We start from the raw sequence: 24,188 nt of genomic DNA on the forward strand, positions 1-24,188 counted from the left end.
TTCCATAAAAATTTCAATTATGACAAGAAATATCAAGTTCTGTGATGATCTGATCAATAACTTAAAAAACCACAATATTTTTATTTAAAATGAAAAAGTGACAGTGTATCATAATTCTAAATCTTCCAACTTTAAAACTGCAATTTGGTCAACCAATTGCTGATTAGGTTCCATTAAACGTGAATACAGTATTACATTTAAATTACCTCACATAGACAATTAACAAAGACAGAGAACCGCTTATCTCAAACCAGCCACGTGGCCAATATTATTAAAATGCCCAAGTAAGTCTTCTAGCGTGTCACATTTGGGGTGCAGCTTCTCAGCAGTTTGCCAGGAGCCGCTGTCCTTCATTGACTGATAAAGCCATCTGACAATGGCCCGTAACACCTTTTATGATGAATTCAAGTGCTCTGAAGAAAGGGCTCACGAAAATGTGCATTTCTAGCCATCTGCAAGCAGACAATATGCCTTCAGCTCCTTTGGTTTTAATAATGTTCCCTTTGGAAAGTGAATCAGTTGAAGACTGTTCCAATAAAATGTTAAGTGATAGTCTAGACCGTAAACCATTGTCTATACAGTTTGTGACAATGTCCTTGTTTTTCTTTCTTCCACACTTTTTTTCCAAACACCACGTAGTGAAGGCAGTTTGATTTTATCCATATTCTTACTGTAAACATTAAGAAATATACCAAGAACAACCAGCAAGCCTGACCACACATACCTAAAGGGGAGGGAAAGGAGGGAAAAAAGTTACCATTAGCACTTTAGTTGTAGTAATTACAAATCAATATTTGTGAATTAGATAAAGTTCCAACCCTAATGAGAGGAGGTTAAGAAAAACAGCAACACTTTAGTAGACTTGGAGAAAGAATTTGCTTGACTCTTTATTTCTTCTGTCCTTCAACCCTTTATTTTCCTCTCCAGGCTGGAGAGTTAAGGTGCATTGATATTTAAAACAAAATAAACAGTACCTGTTCTTTCTTGTAGGAAAAAAGCAGCCCTAAGGGGTTTTAGAATGTATTTCCTTCCTACATTTATGAGAACTACTCTCTCTATGACTGGTCCAAAACACATTTTCACTCAATGCCTTATGTCTATACCTCCCAATGTGCATTTTTAATTTAGCTCTCCATTGTTTTAAGCCTCAACATTCTTAGCTAGAATAAATTGTTTTTGGGCATTTGGCTGTAAGCTTTGTTCTGAAGTCTCAAGTTCACATATAGCAATAAAATTAAATGCTATTTTGTTTCAGATCAGAAATATTTAGGATCAATGAAATAACTCAGCTGCATGCCTCAGTGTAAGGCCAAGTCTTCCTACAGAAAGTACCCAAACAATTTATTAAGTGTCTTAAGCACTAGATATTACCTAAGATTTTTCTTAAAAAGCAAGAACAAAAAATACCAACACACGAAAGAGTTTGTCTTCCAGACCTTTAAAAAATTGAAACTATTTTCTCTAGCATGATTAGCATCAACAAGCCAGTCAATATTTACAACAGATTGCCAACATTTGTAGAAGACAGAAGACAAAAACCATTAAAGCCTGAATATAATTAATTACTGGTGTTGTATTTCCATGATCAACATGATAATTTTTATAAAACACAAAATCCCATTTAAAACAATAAATACTCACTGGAATGTGAATGGTTTTGCAAAGAACAAAAAAGAAAGCACAATGGTCGTTGCTTTTCTTCCTGTTGTTACTGCAGAGGAAAAGAGGCATTTACTTTTTTTAATAAATTCTCTTAAAACATAAGAATATCAGACAGTCTTTGATATTAGTAGATATTCTTATTATCCAGTTACGGGTCTGGCTACAATGATTTACCATCCTTGGTGCAAACAAACTGCAGGCACATTCCTACAGTACGGAATAATGCTAGGACCATGTTATGTGAAACAAGCATGTTGTATCAGCTCCAGTCAGGTATCTGTAGCAGGTAAACTCCCAGAATAAGACTTGCTGTTTGATAACTTCACTCTAACCTGCCCACAATACCTGAAAACAATGAACAATCCGTACAAATAACTTATTGTATAAGCTAAACGCAGTAGTCTGTTACAGCAGGAAAAAAGCGGCATCAAATCCACGGGTGTTTGGACACACCACATCTCTTGCCATTCCTACTTCACTTTATTACAGTTCAGTGGTCTAGCACGTTGCTTTGGGTCTTTTTAAAAAAAACAAAAAAACAAACAAGTGGAATGAAACCAGCATTTTGTAATCCTGTAACTTTGGTTATTTAGCAGTGCAGAGAAATACAAGTTTGGCTAGAAACCTAAAAGACCAACGACTCTAGACTTCAATGGCTTAGTAAGCTTTCCTAGAATTATTAAAAGGCCTTCTTCTATGTGTGATCTCATCACTAGCAAGAATCAAGGTAGTAAGAGCTGAGGACACAATTCTGTTACCAAAATGGAATTAGACTATTTGCTTGGGTTACTTTCAAATTAACTATAAATTTCAACTATTACTTGAACAATTTCAATGCTATTTGCTATGAACAGTAAAATGCTGCTAGTAAATTGTATACTGGGAAACATACATAGTTTATCATTGAAACATGCAATCAGTAACTGAGTAAAAGTGTTATGAAAACATTGAAAAAAGTAACAAGCAGCCAGGTGTACAAATTCAGCTACAGAGAAGGGACCTGGGAAGGTGTTACATGACAGCACAGGCTTCTCATTTAATAAAGACCATAGTACAATTGTCTGGACCAGAAGAAAACCATGCCTTTTTTTTTTATTAACAGAAAATATTTTGCTTATCAGTACTCTTTACTATAACAGGCTAAAAAACCTTGTTCATATAACTATACCCACATGAGTATTAGTGTAACACCAAAACAAAAGGAAACAGTGACTACTGATGTATTTTCATGCCTTTTTTTGGACAGTAAAGCAAGTTTTATTCTCCCCAACCCTCTCCCACAAAAAAAAAATCTTATCTGAAAAACATGTTTAGTACTAGAATAAACAGCCTTCACCATTGCTTTGTCTGCCCCAGTCTCAACCTCTTGATAATAATTTCTATACATTAAGAAATTTATGCACATCAAATAAAATGATTTTCTATTACATGAAAAATTAAGGTAGAATGAAAAAGGAAATTGAGTTTTAATTAGAAAACATTTTACAGATGAATAATTTAAAAAATGGTAAAATCCAGTTTTTCTAATTACAATTATTTCTGTTCTTTCAAAACAGTTATTAATTAAAATATTTATGTAACCATTTCCTTCTAAATTAAGTGTCTTTTATTCTTTTTCCCAATTAAGTCTGATAATTTCTCATTCTGTTAACAGAAATACAATTTTCATTAAATTCCTTCACTCCACTACACCCAACAAGGAGGAAGGTGTGTGTGTGTGGGGCAGCAGTAATGAATGTGGTGTTCTTCCAAGGCACGATAAACATTTTCACATTGATACAGGCAAGACAGAAAGGGCTCATGTGTTGGGATTGTCAAGGTCAGGCACAAGGAAATCTGGGAAGAATCTTCTATTCCACAACACTTTTAAGCAATTTTTAGCACAGGTAGTTTTTTTTTTTTTTAAAGAGTTATTTCAATATATGAAACAACCCCTCATCTGGGCCAGCTTCCAGCCAGTAGATCTCTTGAACTTTAAAACAAACATAAAACAGAAGTGCTGCAGAGGTAAGAATTAATAGGAAACCAGACCATGCAATTTTCAAGTCCTGAAAACAACTGTCTATATTTTCCTCTTCGCTAATGCAAATGAAGTGGACATTACCTGGCAGAAACCAGCTTTTGGGGGAGGAAGGAAGAGAGGAAAGTAGTTCCATGGCATCTTGCTACACCTCCCCACCCCAGTCCCTTGTGACTGATGTTTGTAGTTTAAAGAAAAGGTATCCTGAGGAAGGAATGAGCCTGTTGTAACTGTTCTTGACAGACTACAGTAACAACTACACACAAAACAGCTAGGTAGGTAATGACTTAGTTTTGGAAAGTTCACACAAGTGATGTTTTAAGGTTAGAAGCAATAGTTTTCTTCAGACAAACAATTCACTGTTCCATAGCAGTTACATATACTGAAGAGGAATAATTTTAGGGATAGTCTAGAAACAGATGTATGGAGAGATGCTGAGAAGTGATCAGACGCCTTAGACTTTCCTTTCAGTGTTGTTAGATACAGTGAAAATCTTAACATCACAATTGTTAACACATAAACACATTAACAGCAGGGTCATTTCAGTTTATCCTGACAGCTGAGGATATTCTGACAGGTAAACACTTCCAATGACTGTTTACAAACTCACAATGATACAAGTTAAAAGCATTCACTTGCTTGCAACACAGTTATGTCATTTTACTGTAGCTACCTTTGCCACACTCATCACACATTAAAATTTGTCATAGCATCACAAATACTGATGCAAGCCACAGTAAACTAGCGCAAACAATGTGTTGTACCTATCTTATCAGCAGTTCCTTTGATTTAATCGTATTCTGTACTGTTCCTTCCATCAAGGATCTTGGGCAGACAAAGTTAATTATAAGCTCACTTCTTTGAAGCCATAGAGTTGTCCCTCCACACAGAGTGTATTTAATTTAAATACTTTTCATTGTTTCTAAGGCACATATATCAGCCAATGCATTGGTAAAGACCAAGTATAACCAGATGATGTTACTTGCCAGTGCAGTGCTGAGATTTGCTGTGCTCAGTGGGCTCCTCATTTGTACAGACCCAGATAGTCTTAGGTATTACAATTTCAGTCTCTCTAGAAGATTTTTCCAGATGACTGATTACTCAACATGAAGGGTATGTCCAGTAGTATATGGGTTAAGAGTAAAGTCTGACCTAAAGACTGAAAAGCTATAATGGTTGTGACTGTCTCTTGTTTCAAGTTCTCTTTTTCCTCAGTAATCTGGCTACACACCTCCAGACTGTCAGCACAGAAAGATCTGACTTGCATTCACTCACAAAAACTGATTATACTGTTACGTAAGAACACCATGTCACAAACTTTTTAATTATATGCAAACTGTCACAAGAGCAGGTACAATAGCATTTAGTGACTTTCTTAGCCTGTAGAGGATCCCAGTAACTTTTGAGGTAATTTATGGATTGATATTTTTCTACATTCATGGGGGGCTAGCAGATACACCACTGATAGGCAAAAAACATTTTCAATATATCACTGATATTTTACATTCATACTTTTTTTTTCTGACTTATGCTTTCTGTTGAATGTGTAGTATAGCATGACTGTTTTTCAAGTCATAGGACAATTACTTCATAAGTCTAGAAAAGGAACTACAAGGTAAGAAATTCTGCTTCTCTCATTAATAGGCTACTATTAACAATAGTACCTGCGATTTAGAGATTATTCAGCAGCTGTTACACAGTACATGAGAAGTTTCTTTGGTTCATATCCTGACTTCAAAAGCTAAAACTAATACCCTTTATTGTATTTGTTTAATAAAAAGAACTGAGGAGACATTCTCAAATTCTGACAAAAGTCAGAATTTGTTCCACTTGAGTTTATTTTGAACAGACTATGGAGCGTACGTTTAACATTGCTACCTCTTACAGTGTAGCCACAGTTTTCCACTGAAAGTCTATGGACATCCAAAAGCTTCAGGGGAGTCCTACACACTTTTTCTAGCAATACTATTTGTTGGTAATCTCCAGAAATACTGTGCTTAGAAGTAATGACACTGCCTTCCATCCCTTACTTGAATGTTTTTTCCTTACGTGTTTCAAATAGTATTTATCTTTTCCTTATATCTTGCTGTATATTTCCATAGCAATTCCTCTGCTTAGAACAGTGCTGATTCTATATTAAAACACAGCATATGCTAAGTGCATAAGATTACTTAACAGGCTCTTCAACATTGAAACTGTCACACAGAAAGAACCGGGAAGTTCCCAAATATATACTACGAGAGAAGACCCAGACTAAACAAACCAAGATTGGTCAGCACAAAGAACAGAAAAAAGGCTAGAGAATTATTCTCAAAAGCTGTCCTACATAACAAAATAAGATTACTTCATGTTTTTATACCAAAAGCAGTAAAGATATCATTTGTTCATACCTGTTACAGCCAGAAGGGCACCAAAGATTTTAATCAAAGCTAGAACAAAGGATATGCCAAAATACCCAGTCAGAGAGAAAAGGAATGCATAACCGTAAGTCTGAACTGGATGCTGCAACAACAACAAAAAAAGCCTGTTAGGAAAATGTAAAAACAAACCCTGAGGTATTGCAAAATGACATAAAACTACAGACTTTAATCAACTGCTTGAGCGATAATAACCTGCTCAACAATGCATTCATGCAAAGACCCTTATTTAATTTTAGTTAAATAATGGAAAAATAATTATGAAATTATAAGCTCATGAGTCTGGTCCTGTGATTTTGTTTTGCCTTTTTTTTTTTTAAAACAACATTACCCTATCTTATACATCAAAGACTGTAACAAGATACTAATGTATGAACTACAGAAGACAACCAAGTTATGTGATGAAAACAATGTTAGAGAGTCGGTGACGTTTTTTCCAGACTATACAGAACAATGTTTTCCAATGAGGTTGTTTGTAGAAAAAAAATGAAATCTTTACACCTACCTTTGAGCAAAATGTTACTGCAGGGCTTAATCCACTAGTGCATGTTAATCCAAATAAAATATACACAAAACCTATTGAATAGGAATATAAAACCTAGAATAGTTTAAGAGAAAATAATTATCAGGTGATACCATAAAAAGCAGAAAATTAAAGGCTTTTGAACATATGTCCCTATTAATATTTTTCAGTTACTGAGTTAAATTTGCAGTGTTTGAAGATATTTTTGCTAGTATTTCTTTAACAGCTGACGTACAGTGAAAAGTGAATAACAAGCATTCTTCCTACCCACAGCTACATAAGGTTGTTTTTTTTTTTTTTTAAGCTAGATAGTTAATGTCCTGAGGTCAATGTTGACTGTTAAACCCTTCAAATTCAGGATTTCACAGCCTAAATAAAGCTTCAAACAACTATATAATTAGGTTGAACAATATGTGAAAGGTAGATAGATTTCTGCTATTTATCCTGCACATTAAAGACCCATTAAACATACAAAGTGCAGCACTTAATCACCTTGAACTGCCAGAATGTATCATGAAGCATCATCTGTGCCACTTCAGTTCACCTACAGTGCACACCTGCATTACAACTATAGGATACCAAATCTTCACATATGACCAGCTCCGGCCTAGTTCAGTACTCACAACACATCTTACTCAGCAAGGAAGTGAGCTCTTCATTTTGTCTGTACCCTAATAGAATTCCTAGCTTCATACAATGACAAAATCTTCATATTCTCTCTTTTCATGTCAAGGCAACAACAGAAGCTGGAACTGCCGACTGATCTATACACCAGTGCAGTGGGAGGCATTCAGCTGTTTGTGACCTTTTCTTGTAGGAAAGGGAGACAGCAAGCAGAACTATTCCACACATTACTAGCTAGAACACAATGATTTATTACATTTCAAAGCACAGCGTCAATTACAGACATCTTATGGCAAAGTTTTTTAATCAACTGTTTCCTTGTAATATCTCTATTATCTGCAAAGATAAGCCTATTAACAACTGATAGAAATGCCATGAGAAGACAGAACACACAATACTGCTCCACAATAAAGGAGGATCGATAGATGTTCCAAGAGCAGAACTGCTTTCAAGCTCACATAACAAAAAGTAAAGGTCTAGAGAAATCAGAGGCATTGTAAGGCAGGTAGCAATTGTCAGAAGACTGTTGGCACGATGCAAATTGGGCAAGAAAGCCGCTATGGATGTACTTACGGATTTCAGAGATTATAGCTGTAGAAGGCTACTCTGGGTCAGATAATGTCCACCTAGCTAAGAACTCTGCCTCTGGCAACAGTCAACAGTGGATAATGAAGAAAAGCACAAGCAAACAATCAAAAAGAACACAGTGATACCTTTCAGGTATATTCCTTCTACTTCTCAGAAACCTGCAGGTCAAACGTTTGAGCCAACCTAAATGATTTTCAGGCATAAATGAAGTTTGCTCCTAACCAATTTTCTCTCCATTTATAAAGCTATTCTCATAAACAAGGAACCAGATTGTCCTGTCACGTAAGTTAAACATCAAATACAATTTCAAGACTTGTTTTTATTTGTGGCACATTCAAATAATATTGGTTACAATAAAAGATTTGCTCATATTGATTCAATTTTAGAGAAAAAGATGCCAAATGCAAACATAAGTTTTACATAAAAAGTCATGGGATATGAACAAATAATCCTTGTTTCAAAGAAGTATATAAAAATATTGAGCAAGACTTTTTCAAAATCATTTATTTTACTGAATCAGGAACATCCAAAAGTCAAAGTTTTACTGATTTCAACAGAATAAGCTCCACAGAAGGCTGCCTCTCAAATGGTAGCACACTCTAGAATCAGAAGTCTATCAAGTAGGAAAAGCAACGTGTTCGTGTAACAGACATTCATTTATACCAGAACTGTAAACAATTTTTTAGAGATTAAGTGCATGATCATACAGAAAACACTCCACTGATTTCAGGCCTGCAGGGTAGACTCTTCCCTCTATGTAAAAAAAAAGTGCTGCTAGAAATAATGTGTTTTTGTAGCTGCAATATACATTTGCAATTGCATACCCCCGAAAAGCAGCACCCCTGAAAGGTTAAAAACAGAACATCACAAAAAAACAGAAAACAGAAACAGAAGGAAAAAAGAAGAATACACCAAGAGTCACTATTCACATATGAAAAACAGAATGAGTTTCCTACTTTGTCATTGGATGCATTGCCTGTGATAGAACATGTTATTTTAAAATTGCAAAGGATTTCAAAGTCTGTATTAATTCAGGCTTTTATCCCCCCCGCCCCCCCGATAGCATTATCAGTATGACTACTTAAATACTTTCAAAGTGTGTGTGTGAGAACACTAAATTAAAATCTGGTATTTACCATTTCAGAATTAGAACCATTGTGCAACTTCATAGCTTTTTCCTGTACATTTCCTATAACTGCATCTGCGCAGAGGGCAAGGGATATTAGGATCACACCTAATATAAGGAAAGAAATAAACAAAAAACCTGTTGAGAGTATTTATCAGCAAAACAGAGCAGTGACAAAAAACAATGTACTTATCCTGAAAATTCTCAGGAATAGAGTAGTAATAAATATTTGTATCGTTCTAAACATCAGCAGAACTACTTCATTATGCTAGTATAAGTTTTAGCAATCTATAAAGCAGTGTCCACTCCCATTCCTCCCGTGAGTTAAGTCCTGAACCATGCTTGTCTATAGGCTTGATGGGAATATCTGAACATTACTAGAAAGAAGCAAGCTGTAGTTCTATGAGTTCTATGTAGTAACAAGAGTGAAAGAATGTCAATTGTACTTATTTAGGTATTTTTGAATCAAGATAAATAACCGGATACCATTCTATTTTAGCAGTTAAGTCTATATCATTTTCCCTGGAAAAAGGAAAATAGTGTTAGACGTAGTGATAAAGCAAATGTAAAAGGATTCCGTGAAAACCTTTCATTACAGAAACACTTTTTTTTTTTAAAGAAAAAAAGTACTGTTTAGGTATAAAATCCATAGTTTTAACATTAACATACTTGGTCATAACAAAGTCACTACCTATTTAATAATGTAATCAACTTTCCAGTAACAAAAATTAATAACTCTCTATTTATGGCAGTCACAATTCATTTCTCAATCTCTAAACTTCGATTCTCTCATGATTGTAGCAACTGTTACATTTAACGTTGCAAGAGTAGGAAATTAATGATGCATACAGGTTGAAATACCACTTCTCTAAGAAGACTATTTAAACCTGCAGCACAGAAAGTATCAGACACCAAAATCATGTTTATTGCCTGTCCTTGTCTTGGTTCCTGAAAAAAAAAACACTGAGTGTCAGAAGAATGAGGAGTGGAAGACTCGAAAGAAGCACCATTTTATCTTCCTAAGATTATGCTCTTAAGTTCAGAGGTCTCAGAACAGGTATTCCGATGGAGCAAATGATGGATAAGCTCCTGACAGAGAAGAAAAATCCCACTTCCTAGAATTTTCAGAATTGAAAGATTTTATTTATTTTTTAGAAAAAAGACCAGTGTACTTTAAGTTGGTATCTCCTTGGTAAGCTTCTGGATATATGCAAACTTCCAAACCCGCATTTTTAGTTTGGGAACCACTTCCTTTTCCATGCTAGACATATGCAACTGAAACAACACAAAAGACTGTGTGGACAACAATTCATTATTCCAGTTATCATGCACTAGAAAAAGCATGAGTGAACAGAAGTGACATGACAACCAGAATAGTATTGGTTATACTAAAGACCACAGTTTAGAGATATTAACCACATGGATTCAGCTCCGATCTAAAGGTATAGTAACTCCACCTGACCAACAGCTTTGCTGCAGATCACTTCATACAGTGATCAAGCACATCTCCATCTGTACTCTCACTCATGCCGCTTCCAAGCGGCGCTTAATGGCCAAGGTACACCACAGGACAAATGCATGGGCTCAGTATTGGATTGATATGATAAAAGTTATCAGGAATCTGAAGGGCAAGTGCACATGGAAGGGAGACGTGGGGACAAGATACATGTTAATATTACATGTGCTTTTTGGGGTACGAACACAAAAATTGTTCCACTTGTGACAGCGTTGCATCTGCTAAGAAGCAGCAGCAAAACATGAATGAGAGCAGTAACATTGTGTAATATGGAAAACATGAGTAAAAAAGACTGGAAGAACTGGTCCTAAGTTCTGAAAGAGATGAGACCTGTAGATCATGCTTCAACAGCATCACATCATACTGTATTTGACCCTATTAATGGCATGCTTGAAGACATTACAATACTAACCCTAGGTATACATTCATAAGCTACCACACACTTAAATAGCTTCCTCAATAACACATTCCCACATTTGCAATCCTCACCATGCAAGTGTGTTAAAGATGAGTAAGCCGTTTAGAGCTTATCAGCCCCTTGAGATCTCTTCAGTACTCCACCTTCTAGAGGTAGGTAACCAACCAATAAACAACAGTGAAACTAAGGACAAAACACCTCAGTCTGCAAAAGGCTAGACTGCGCCAACACATACAGTCTAGGGTAGAGGAATGGGCACACAAGTAATGTTTTTACTCTTTGCTGAAGATAGTTAATTTCCATTTATACCTGTAATGCCAGAACAGCAGAAGCTTCAATAGCACCAATGTTTCAAGATCACCTCCTTCTGGACACTTCCCTTCCGTTTTCTCTGTTTTGAAGGTCCTCTATTTTTCATAACTATTTAGGGTACCTACCACCACCTCTCCAATTTAATAATGCTAGGGGATGTCTTGAGCTCTTATTACCAACTCCATCTTGAAAAATACACTTCTTCCTTAGTTACAAATAGGTACCTGTTCTGGCAGAGACAGTTTCTCTTTTCTTTGCTGAACTCTTTCATATGCAAAAAAAACCTGTGTAGATTCCTTTTCTGAACCAGCAATAGCGAGGTTGGATTTCAATAGCAGAAAAAAAAAAAAAAGACTTGTAAAATTCTTGAAGGCATGATAAGGGCAAAACTTATGTCTGCTCATGATCCATTTTTAGTATTTGCATTGGACAGCAAGGACTGTGTGTTGTTTGACTTTTCAGCACAGTTTTGTTTTCTTAGAACAGTGATATGTAAAAAAGTTTTGTCTTTAACAAACAAGTTGATAGAAGTTCTATGAAATTCTATGAAATCATACTAGAATCATACTAGTCTGCATGGTAAAAGTTCTACATAAGTGTGCATATATTACTAGAACAAAAATTTAGGGGGCTGTAAGTAGGCAGTAACGAACATGCAATTTTATAGAATAATCATTTTGAAGTTTATCATGTACTTTGCTGCTTATGCTTTTAAAAGTTTTAATATCCTCAAATACTTTGTTAATGCTGTTTCCTCTATGAAGATAGAAAAATGTTTACCTCTCAATTTTTAGTTCTTATCTTGTGATTTACATTCTTTTGAATAATTACCCTTTTAAATGTCATTTTGCAGAGTGAGCATAGTTTTTTTTTTTTAAATATAATTCTGATCACTGGTTTTTACACTTTATCAGATATGTATTGCTACAATACTAAAAATCAGTACGTTTCTTGAAGTAAGGGACCATCTAGTTCCTTAATTCATCCAAGAAAAGGAAAACCTTCAGCTTTTCCATTAGGAAACTTTTTTATTTTCTGATTATATTAAGTGGCACAGAATAAAATAATAAGGGTAATAGGGAACAGAGAAATGGAGAAAGTACCTCCCCAGAAGGTGCAGAGTAACAGAATTTTGAATCATCTTCTGAAGGGAAGATCCAGACTTTCAAATTCTAGAACTACATTCTAATTTCACAGAACTAACATCCTCCAAAGGGTAGTGCTCTAAGCTTCAATATATACAAATTTGTTTGAAATGTACAGAATAAACTGATAATGAAAGACACTGTTTATTCTCTGAAGATATTTAAAGGTTATCTTGCATTTTGGCAATCTTTGTGGGCGTCAGGATTTTGTTACATTTGCTGCACTTTACCCTACCCCATTCAGTTTAAGAAGGAACTTTTCAAATCTTTTCAGATTAAGTCACAGCATATATTTAAAATAATTCATATTTTACAAAGAGAATATATCAACATGTGAGTGCAATTAACAGGAATAGTCTAAAGTAGGTGTAAAGGTAACATGCGTATATATCAGAAAACACTAGAATATAATCATACGCACACCATCTTCCTTCTATAATCAAAATACGTGTATTTTGCTCAAGCACCCATCCATTTACACTGCCAACACATTAATGCACAGCAAGTTATATACTTCACTGGATTATACTGAACAGCATGAGAATTAATTTATGGGCAAGGCCAAAAAATATAGAGTTTAGACAACATCACAAGTTCTTTCCATTTGATCATTAGTAACAATAGATGAAATAACATTGTGAGGACAAAGCTTTTTTTTTTTTAAACCAGGAATTTATTCATATTTTTAGGAACAAAACTTATAAAAGCGTGCCTCCACTATTGAGAAATAAAGATTTCACACTGAACGTTTCTCATAAAAGTTATTATAACTCATCCCAGAATTTCAAAGGAAGAACACACTAAAAGTTGATTATTCAAATGTTTTTCAAGGTTCAGTATTAATACAAACACTGACCAAGTACATAAAATGCCTTTTAGAAATAACCAGTTCTCCTGTCATTTGAGGTAGAAACTCAAGTTTTTAAACCCAAGGGGGTTAAAATATTTTACTTCTGATTTTATGTAGTACAGAAAAGTTAGAGTGTGGGCACTATAAATAAGAGCTATAGTAAATCTAAGTGAGATCATCAAAAAAAAAGTAAATGGTTGTGAAATGGAAAAGACTGAAAGTTTCAACTAGGAAAAAATCTTTTCAAGTTTTAAAATGGTCAGACTGTATTTTTTCATATTGATTTTTACATATCTACTGGACAGTAAATATTTCGTAAGGACAAGCTTGTGATATTTCATCCTAAAGGGTGGTATTTCCAGAAGTTTTAAGAAACTAAAAACTAAGGCTTAAAAGAAACGCCTCTACTGCCGCAGATACAGTTCTGCTAGTGCAAACAAAACCAAACCCGTGTTTTCAGTTTGATATGAGGCACTACACCAAGAACTCTTACAACTTTTACGCAACGCTTAGAGTAGAAAAAAATATGCATTTTAATAAACTAGAAAATATGTCTTTACCTGTCAAATTGAAGTTTGGTGCAACTGTGCTGTCAGCTAAAGTAAACCATATTAATCCAAGACTCATACACAGGGCAGCAGACACATCTGCAATATTATAACGTTTTCCTACAAAAGCAATAGAAACAACATGAGACTGCAATACTCTAACCATTTGGTGCTTATCCTGTCAGTAGCCTAGAAGGCAAAGGAAAAATTGTTCTAATGTCTGTCTTTTACTTTAGCAGATGACATAACGTTCTGGCCTTTTGTGACTGGAATCAGTTTCTTCAGAAGCAGCAGTTTCTAACACAGAGGAGGATCTTAACAGATACTATCTGATTCTGGTGGTCAACTTTAATTTTACACCTAATGACAGAAAGCACGTTCTCCCTGACAAATCACCATCTCAGCAACTTCAGGACAACTGTGATGTTACTCGTAAGTTTTCTCTTACGCAGGAGACTTTGCCTTTTTTCATTAGAGAGAAGACATTCCCAAATGTTAATAGATCATTTGGGAAATTTTAAAACCCTAAACTGTCTTTGGGTTTGTGAGAGAAAGGATGTAGAGAAAGGAGGTGGAGAAAGAAAGGGAAATAAAAAAGCAGGAGTATTGATGTCTTGTTTTAAACAACATATTCCTCTTCTAGGAGCAATACTTTCAATATAAGCCTTTTTTTTTTAAGCTGAAAGTTTTAACTGAAGAAATAAAAGTCACAGCTTCTGAGAATAGACTACTACTATAAAATTTACAGCTTTGTGAAGTTTCATGGGAATACCAGTTTTAAGGGAATTCGAGTGATACAAAAAGATTCAATATATGATAAATACTGTATGCACATACGTAAGCTTGTAAAGTTGTCGAGCCTGAATAAATGTTCTTTTCTGAAAGAAAAATGTATATGCTGGCCCACAGTCCTATAAAAATAAAGTTTTCTATTGCAACTAGGAGGTCTAAACAAACACACACTTCATTCTTGATTTTGTTCCATAATACAGTCATACTCAGAGTTTTACTGACTTTCTTATTGTTTGGTACATAAAGACTCATTATAATATACTTTAACCTACAAACTCCAGAAACTCTGTAGTTTATTCACATATCTACAGTCTTTATCTGGAGTTCTCCAGAACCCTTTTTCTGTTCTTCAGATACTAACTATAACTCTAGAATTAGCCAAGGCCAACTGAAGTCAGATATACTTCCAATTAAGCGTATGAACTAGGAAAAACAACAACAAGCTCTTAATAAAAATCAAACTTTTCAAACAAAAAGAGTGGTGAATCACAAATTATTAATTGTGGCTAGATTTTTCCATTTCAGCACTGAAAATTGTTCATTTATGAACTGCTTTTGTTTAGAAAACAAAGTTATATTACTTGAAAATTAAGAAAGTCTATATAAAACTGAAGTTTTGCAAGTAACCCGTAGCTTTTTTGACCACATTTTCTGAGTAGATGCTTTAGAAATTCACATTTTTCCTTCTATAGAAGAAATGCTACCTGCTCCTCCCTAGTGAAGAACCTCAGTGGGATTTAAAGTACAGGATTCCAAACAGTATTGTCTCCCAAAAATAAATAATCTAACAGCAAGACACTTACCTTGTATAAAAACCCCGCCTACCATAACTGGAATCAGTTTACAGCACTTGAAGATGACTTGAGTAGGATAATTCAGATATCCTAAAGAGGTATTTGACAAACCCATTGTTCCCACTGTTAAAAATGCTATTATCATGTAGGTTTTGCCAGGAATTCTACAAAATATAAACATACAAATCTTGGTATTACAGACACATCTAGAAGAGATTTAGCTTGGAAAATTTAGGTAAAGGAATATGTTCCTAATACAACTTGATCATTTTTCTTACTGATTTTCATTCCACGAAAAAATAAAAACACATAAATGACTCTTTTCAAATTTCATTTCTTTCAATTTCTGCTAATAAATAGTGTTTAAATGCAAAACAAAAAATTTCATGGCTCACAAAGTATTGAAGAAATAATACTCCCTCAGAAAATTAAAGACTTACAGAGCAATCGAGACACAGACTTTTGGCAAACAACCTAAGGAAACGCAGAAGGTTGATATACCTAGATACCCTGAATCTTAGTCTTGTCACAATCACTGTGATGATTTTTTGTTGAAGTTTTCATGTGAACATTGACAGCTTTAGAATGAAGAAAGCAGAAAAAAAGTACCATTGTTTTTTTAAAACTCAACAGAAAGAAGTCATTCAGATACCATAAACACAGGGACTCGAACTTTTTCACATGCATTGTTTGCAGTTTGATGAAGTCATCACCTGACAACAAATGATCCATCAGAAATTCTTACTGCGCTATTTGTGATTTTTTTTTTTAAACAGTTACTGCTGTGCACACGTTCAACTATTTTTTGTGTGTACTCAAAGCCGCAATTAACATAAGATGTCGTCTTGTGGTAACCCTGTCTTACCCATAACTCATTCTGTGATGCAGGCATGCAAGAAGAATTTGTATAATAAAATTTGCGAGAGATTCAGCATAAAAATGAGGAAATAGATTTTTAATGTCTACAAAAATATTCCTAGATTACAGAAAAACAAAACATAGATAATACTAAAGATCTACATTTCCAACATAACTTATTTACTGCACCGTGTACTATAAGCAATAGTTTTAGTTTTAATTACCAAAATAGTTGCTAGTTACATAATGCCTAACAGGCAGCTTACACATTATCTGATGCATTTCCAAAAGACAGATAGCTTGAAATATTAGCTGTCATTGTTTAAAGTAATAACAAAAGATACTCAAAGTTACATAGGAAAGGAATCTATTACCTAAAAATCAGAGTATGAAAAGTCAGCTGAGGGTAACTACAAGTAAGCAAAAGAGGTTACGCTCAACTAGGAAATAAAGCGTCAAAGAATTTTAAAATGTGTGTACACCACGATGACCTCCCTCCAAGCTTCCAGAATGCCTCAATATAGCTTGCAAAGGCTGTATTAGGGCAGGAAGCCACAGAATGGCCACACTGAGTCAGAAGGAACTACCCCATGTCTTTAGGATTCAAGACAGCAAGAATCCACTTTGTTGACTGCAGTGAAGACAGAATAATTTCATGACAGGGTGACACATTCTTTCAAAAAATGTGAATGCCACGCGGCAGAAAGCAGAGCTTTGATACTCTCCAAGATGCATAGCATTTCAGAGGAACCTGTTGGTTAGGAAGAGAAAGTCTGAGGAAAAGGTATTTGGGTGAGAGATAGCTTCAAGTGCTGTGAAGTGCACTTAGGGCTTTCTAGGCATAATAAAAAACAGCACAAACAAGACTCAGTCTATATCAACTACCTTAGAGACAAAACACACTCCGTAAGCAGAACAAAGTGACAGTAAAGACAGTCAACAAGACTGTTTACAGGTCTGAAGCCTAAGTGGGTGCTTATGAAATATTTTCTAACATTGTCTAGTAAGTCCAGATTATTTTTTTTATTATTTTATTTTTACTACAGATCTGCTACCAATACCTCACAAAATTTACATACAAACAACAAAAATTTTCCATAAATATCAAAATACTTCCTTGTTGATGGATAGCGTGCAAATGTTTGGAAAAAACACATACCTTCTCCTTTTGTCCTGAATCAACTGTAATTCTATTAGTCCAAAAATGGAATAAAATCCAAATTGCACTAAAGTGAGGTACCAACCAAAAGGCTTAAAACCTTCCACGGAAAATATCAATTCCTATAGAAACAAAAACCCACCAAGGTCACATACATACACACACCAAAACATTAAAGTCAACACATTTTTTTTCACATACATGCAAATCTAGCCTTTGCACCTGCCGGTTATTAACTAGAGTTCAGCTGTCATATATTACTTGCAAAGTACTGAAAAAGACAATTTAGTTTCTGCAAAATACTAGAAAATTTACTGCTGGTATAAATCTACTGAAAATAACAAATTGATTCATTGGGTGGTGGTGGGGGGAAATACATTTGATCCACGAATATTTATCACAAAATATAGATGGTTTTCTGTCTGTTTTTCAGTTCATTTACTTAGAGAAACACTTTTTGCTGGAATTTGTAAATAGCTTGAATTTATTGTGAGTTTTCTCTAAGAGACATATTTACCAGTAATTTTCATCTCTTATAAATGTGGACCTAAAATTTTGAGTGCTGAAATTAAATAGCATTTGTGAGCTTAAAAATTTGTAGGTTTTAGGGATATTTAAAAGTGGAACAATTTGCTATGGAAAAATACATGCACTGCATAAAGCATTATGTATGTGTGTCAGTTAGAGAGGGCAGAAGAACTATATAGTAAAAAAAAAGCTGCTTGGTATTTTCCTTTTAGAGATTCTGTTTTGCTTTCTGTTATAAACAAACTTACTCTTTGAAAGTAACCACTTTCCATTTAAACTTCTTAAGCTGTTTTTGAAAACTACACTGGAAATGTGATTATTTGAAAATATTTTTTTAATCACTGCTTTATTGAGAAGACTCATCTAAACTTCTAAAGAAAGGAACAGAAATGCAACTTGTCAAGATAAGAGCAAAAAGGTTGGCAGTAAAAGAAATTCTTAACTAAAACAACGTAAAAATCTAGCATTTGCCCAAAGATTACGCTTACACTTAAAAAACGACCATAGTCTCTGTTTCATCCCTGTACTAAAGAAAATACAGAGAAAACAGACTACTATTACACTGCTACACTCACAGGACTCAGATGAATATGGAGGTTTCAACACCAGTGGAGACTTGCATGTCTGTCTGTATCATTCTACTTTTTTTTCCAGAAGACTATGAAGTCACATATAAAAACATACATTAAAAACAATTTTGTATAGCACAGTGTGCCTTTGACAGAGAGGTAAAAAAAGCAAGTTATCAAAGTGAACTGAACCAAACCTCATAGCCACATTCAACTGTGGTAGAATCCTATATTATACAATGGCTTACTACTCTTACAATTCTGAAAGCTTCATGTTACAATCAATATCTATTTTAGATGTCTACATGGACTAAAATACTATCTTACTACTCTATTGAAAACTAAAGAAAAAGGAAAGTAGTATTAGATGAGTTCATAGCATTTACCTGTAAATATCCATAGATTAGATAAAACATAAAAACTCCAGAAACACAGATGAAAAATTGAGTAGGTTTGTTAAATTTGCTAAGATTGACACCAAGAACTACAACATCATCTACTGATTTGATATGAGGTGACATAGTTTGAGATTTGGAAGGTACACTGATGGAAATGTATTTTCTTGAGGAAGTGAATTTCAGATCCATGACTCCTTGTTCGCTGCATTCGGTGCTGCTGTTATCTTCTTTCTGTTCTTTTTCCTTGTGTTCTCTGTCTGCAAGCTGAACAGAAACACTAGAATCAGACAAGACATAACATACAGTCTTCCAACAGTAACAGTAAACAAATGTGGAATTTATACGGATAATACCAAGGGTTAAAAGTTTTGCTTGGTTAATTTTATTTGCAGGCTTTACTTATCTTTTCTAATGTCCAAGACTAAGAGGCCTCTCAACACTTCTGAAAGCATTTTTGCTTGATGTGGAAAGTAGTATTCTTACACTTTACAGAAAAAAAGACAGCAACAGAAAATTAGCCTCAGTTCCCCAACAGCTCCAAATACTCCTGCGAGTTCTGGCATAAAAGGGCTGACCAGCTGGGAGATGAACGATCCCCAAGATCTAAGCCCAGTGAAAATACTGGTGTGGAGGCACTGCAGTTCTGCCTAGTTTATTTCTACAGTGAAATATACTGCACTAGCCCATGGCCTGTGAAAGTTTTCTAAAAGCTACAGGCTTGAGCCTCTGATTGGTTAGAAGTGTTGAAGTGAAAGAAATTACCCTCTCATTCTCACTATTCACTATTTCTCACACACTTCTGAGGAAAAGAACTTCAAGATGAAAACAAGGTTAAGAAGCCAGTCTCAAAAATGAATCTCGTTATCTGATAAGGTATATGGTATGGCAATCCCTTTAACATTAACCACATGTAGCCATTTCCATGTGAAATAGGAAACAAAATCAGGCGAGTCTGGAGAAGAAATTTAGCAGCTTACTAGACTGACAGGCAAATAATTCCTCTAGTTCACTAGAGAGTATGATTTTTGAAACTTTTTTTTTTCCTTTTCAGCCTCAAGACAAACACACTGGTCAGTCAGTAGGCCCAAGATTTTTAAGGATAGCTGAGAATCTAGTTCAATCAGCAGACAAATTAAATTATGTTGGTCTCAACTACATAATGGGTTGTGATCCCCAGCTCAAAAATACTTTTCATCACACATCTATGAAAATTACTCTTCCAACCATCTTAAAAAGGAAAATATGCTAGTATATGAAAACCAGATCATATAATAAGTACAGTAAGTAATGTACAGTCATGCAATAAGTACAGTCCATACATTCTGCATGGACATTGGTCATTTATTATTGCAATATAAAAAAACAACGGATTAGTATAAAACTTACATTGTGGTTATGTTTCCCTTTATTTGATACAACCTGCTACCATGCTGGAACAAGATTCCTATTAGAGTTCTGAAAGAATAGCTTGGGGACTATAATAACAATTTAGGGACTGTAATAACTATTTCTGTTTAAATTCAGAGCTCCTTAGATGAAAACCAGAAGTAAGAGGCAGAAAGCTTACCCTTGTGGATTGTTAGTTAATCACAGAATGAGGTCGCCATAAAACAGAAAAAGGAAAAAGAAAAGGTTAAGTATGCTTTTTCAGCAGGGGCAGAAAAGTACCCCTGTCATCCTATAAGGCGCTAGTCAGCCTTTGCGTACAGTACCACACACACTTATACCTCTCAAAGAGGAATTTAAAGAATGACTGCAGGCAAGGTTATCAGGATGAAGGAACAGAGTCCAACTTATGAACGGAATCAAGATCAAAGCTTAACTTACCCAGCCTAGTGAAACCCTGATGCAAACAGAACAGACTTGCTTTCAATAAAGTGATCACCACTGAGGAGGAAAAATAATTCTAAGTGTGATGGCATGAGAGTAAATTGACATGACCTGATCATGAAACTTCACTAGAAATTCCTTTTGCATCCCAAAACTATCAGTATTCTAGAACAGACTACAAATGAAAGATGAAACAATTAAATTGCTTATAAGATGTCTTTTATGAAAGTGATTACTTGGAGCTGTTAAGTTTGGATTTGATTACTGAGCAGGCCCTTTCAGTCCTGTGCTTATGGCATTCCTTCACCATGGAAAACAGAGCAAAGGTGTCTGCAGAAGGCACTTGGCGATCCTTACTTCGTTAACAAGAGAGATGACTAAAGCAGAATACAAATTACTACCCTTGCTGAAAGAATTGTGAACATAGGTTAGGACTAAATTTCAAGCCTAAGGAGCAGATCATTACCATGGAAAGGCAATATACCCATTGCTTACACTACAGTTGAATTTTTAGTTTCATTACTGCCTGTTCAAATCTTTCTTGACCATTTGTTAATGACACATTTTCTAGCAGGATCACAAACTGCAGAAATAGAATCTAAGTCTCATTTTTCACCTAAACTTCAACATGGAGAATGATGTACACGCAGCACAGCGCACAGCCATGTGCTGTCATCCATGCTTCAAGAGTCCAGCAGTGGGACGAACTGTACAACTCACAGTTTTGTACCCAAGTTTTCCACTTTGGCCACTACTTTAGACATTATTTGTATGATACCTGAATGAGGAAGAGAACATCAGAGATCAGAAGTAGAGGGAAGACCAGACCGTAACAAGTGCACTTATTAGCACACTTCTGAATTTGCAGCTGTTTATACGCAAATTATTTCCTCTGCAACAACACCAGCTTTCCCGACCTGTTCATTTATAACAGCTTACTGAATCCACCACTGTAGTAGTAACAAACAGCACTGTTAGTTCTAGTCATGCCAAAGGCCATCCATAAGATACAGAGCAACTGTTTCTTTTGTATCATACTCTAAATGAAACAAACAAAACAGTAGTGAAGAAACATTTCAAGGAACATTATTCAGCAACTGGACAAACACTAAGCGTACATAGCCACTTGAAACACTCTCCACCAAATAATTTCATTGACAACAGCACATGAACTCTTCCAAAGTCTACTGTGACTTCTCAAACCGTTATTTTTGCCACTATCAAAAATGTTATTTTGTTCTTACCAAAACCCCTCAAGCAAGTGATTCACTTGTTGAACAAACGCGCAACAAGAAGTTGTTTTATGAAGTGCCGAGTGGCATAGTGCCATCCTGCCTTGTGTAAAACAGCACACCCCTCCCTTTCTCTTCCTGTGTAGGAGCGTAAACAAAACAGTCTTTAGGTCAATGATACCTTCTGTTCCTATCTCTATTCCTTTGGAAAAAAAAAAAAAAAAGTCGCATGCAGCGCTAGTTTTAACATAAATAATACATACTAATTATTACATGAAAAAAGAGAAAAACACGCAAGTAACTGGAAAAGCAAAACGTCTTTGGCCTCCTAAAAGTTCATGACCTGTAAGCATCATGGAATAAACACTATGAAAGAGCTGGGGCATTTTTATTTAACCCCAGCGAGCACCCTCTAAGAACAGCACTTTAGCAGAAGACAGCAGCTCAGTTCTCTTTCAAAAACACCCTGCTCACACCGCACCCCGAGGCCAGCAGATGCTTCCCCCGAACAGCCTCACGCCCCCCAGGTGCAGCCAGGCCCGGTGCACCCGAGCACAGCCCGCAGCGGGGCCCAACGCCCCGGCCCCGGTCCCTTCCCCCCGCCGGGCTCGGCTCGGCTCGGCCCGGCCCGCTCCGCGCTCCTCACCGCTGCGCCCATGGCCGCCTTCCGCCCCTCTCCCAACCCCACCTGATACCTGCCGGAGCAGGGAAGAAGCCAAAAGGGAGGGAGGCGCGACAGCCCCCCCCCCCCCCTTCTTATTCTTCTTCCTCTTGTTCTTGCTCTTCCTCTTCCTCCTCTTCCTCTTCCTCCTCCTCCTTCTCCTCCTCTTCCTCCTCCGCCGCCGTGCTTCTCCCTCCCTCCCTCCCTCAGCGGAGAAAATGGCGGCGTCTGGGCGCGAGCGTCGAGCGCATCGATGCGCGCTCTGCTCTTTGCTCCCCCGCCTGGGGCGGCGGACGGCGACTCCTGCCTGGGCTCTGAGGGGCTGAGGGGAAAAGGGGGTAGTGAATGTGTGTTGTTTGGCTGATAGTCGGCTGTTTTAACAAAAGTAATAAATCACCGATAACACTGCCCCACTAAAAGCCGCCAAAATGCATTTTGCTCCGCAGGGGGGGACCTTCTTGTCATCCTCCCCTGGGAGACCGCAGGAGGAAAATAATAAAAATGTGTAATAGTGACACGCGAAAAGGCAAAACAGGGCAATAACTGCAAAGCACGCAGAGAATGTAACGTAGGGAACATAACATCAGGTAAAAAGCTTGTGAGAAAGGTAGCTGAAGGCGATTTTGTGCAAATGCATAAACTGGATATAATTTCAAAACACATAAAATCTAATTATGAATCATCCTGGGCTATAAAATGGAAATGTTGCGCTCCTAGAAGCAATGTGCAAAATATTTAACATTGTAACATTGTACATAAATATTTATCTATTGTAATGTAGCATTTGGGAAACTCAAGGTTTTATGTCTGTAATGTTTTAAAAGTTTTCCTTCACTTTTTTTTTTTTTTTTTTTTAAGCTAGCATAGTAAATCAGTATGTATTACGGATAATATTGACAAATACATCAGCCTTTGAATTTTTTAGCATATTAATTAGTTCGCAGACATGAAACAAAGTGTATGCTTCAAATTGACTCTATATGACAACCCTCCCCCCGTCCCCGTCCCCCCCCCCACATTTCCCCAAACCTTTCAGCAAAATAGTTGTTTCTGAAGAAATGAATTAGTGATTTTCTTAAGGAAAACAAGCCATCATCTTCAGAGGTTTCAGTGCTTCTTGGTTTGTGTTTCCTTTATGTGGACTGAGGGATTTCACATTTGCCAGACGATGGTGCTTTCTGTGCATGTGGTCAGTTGGGATTTTCTAGTTTAAGCAGATTCTAGATTAAGTAGATAAACAGATTATCTAGACGTGTCATCTGTAATGACCTTTACTATTATAAGTGAAGTGATTACTTCTCTACGTTTTTTCTTCCAGCTACTACTAGATGGGAAATAGGTATCAAAAGGGAGATCAGTATCAGCAAAGCTCTCATCTTCATGAAGTTTGAAGGCAAGTTAAAATACATAGCAGGCAGATTTGAACTTTGCACAGAAAGGAGTAGAATGTGCCCGAATGACTCGGTGGAAGCAGGCAGGTAGGAGGAGAAATCAAATCGTGCCAGTAAGTGGGGTAGGCTAAGTAACCTGTAACTGGAATGAGGAACATGGAGCTTTTGAGTAGGAAGAGTTGAAGAAATGCACACTGGCAAATGTGACTGATATAGAATCATAGAAT

General features: G+C 36.0%; 2 protein-coding genes across 4 annotated transcripts in view; one reads left to right on the forward strand and one right to left on the reverse strand.

The window, feature by feature from the left end:
* LOC310895433 (uncharacterized protein) overlaps positions 1-15,338 on the forward strand; it is a 137,353-nt gene extending 122,015 nt beyond the window's left edge. The window contains exon 3 of the transcript XR_014580683.1: positions 13,989-15,338. The gene's annotated coding sequence lies outside the window, so the exon portion shown is untranslated. The remainder of the gene's footprint in view (positions 1-13,988) is intronic.
* Positions 62-22,764, reverse strand: SLC35B3 (solute carrier family 35 member B3). Of its 3 annotated transcripts, none has more exons than XM_083826814.1 (10): positions 22,605-22,764; positions 18,836-19,111; positions 17,353-17,474; positions 15,345-15,499; positions 13,762-13,869; positions 8,971-9,068; positions 6,605-6,697; positions 6,073-6,184; positions 1,642-1,711; positions 62-724 (listed from the first exon to the last, which is right to left on the reverse strand). In XM_083826814.1, the coding sequence occupies exons 2-10, from the start codon at positions 19,034-19,036 to the stop codon at positions 574-576; spliced, it is 1,110 nt and encodes a 369-aa protein (XP_083682940.1). In that variant the 5' UTR covers positions 19,037-19,111; positions 22,605-22,764; the 3' UTR covers positions 62-573. The 3 variants fall into 3 exon arrangements, with proteins under 3 accessions (XP_083682940.1, XP_083682939.1, XP_083682938.1); XM_083826813.1 differs by having other exon boundaries at positions 22,598-22,741; XM_083826812.1 differs by lacking the exon at positions 22,605-22,764 and adding an exon at positions 22,556-22,580.
* Positions 22,765-24,188: the final 1,424 nt, after the last annotated feature.

This window comes from Anser anser (assembly GCF_964211835.1).
Source record: "Anser anser genome assembly, chromosome: 2".
Taxonomy (NCBI): Eukaryota; Metazoa; Chordata; class Aves; order Anseriformes; family Anatidae; genus Anser; species Anser anser.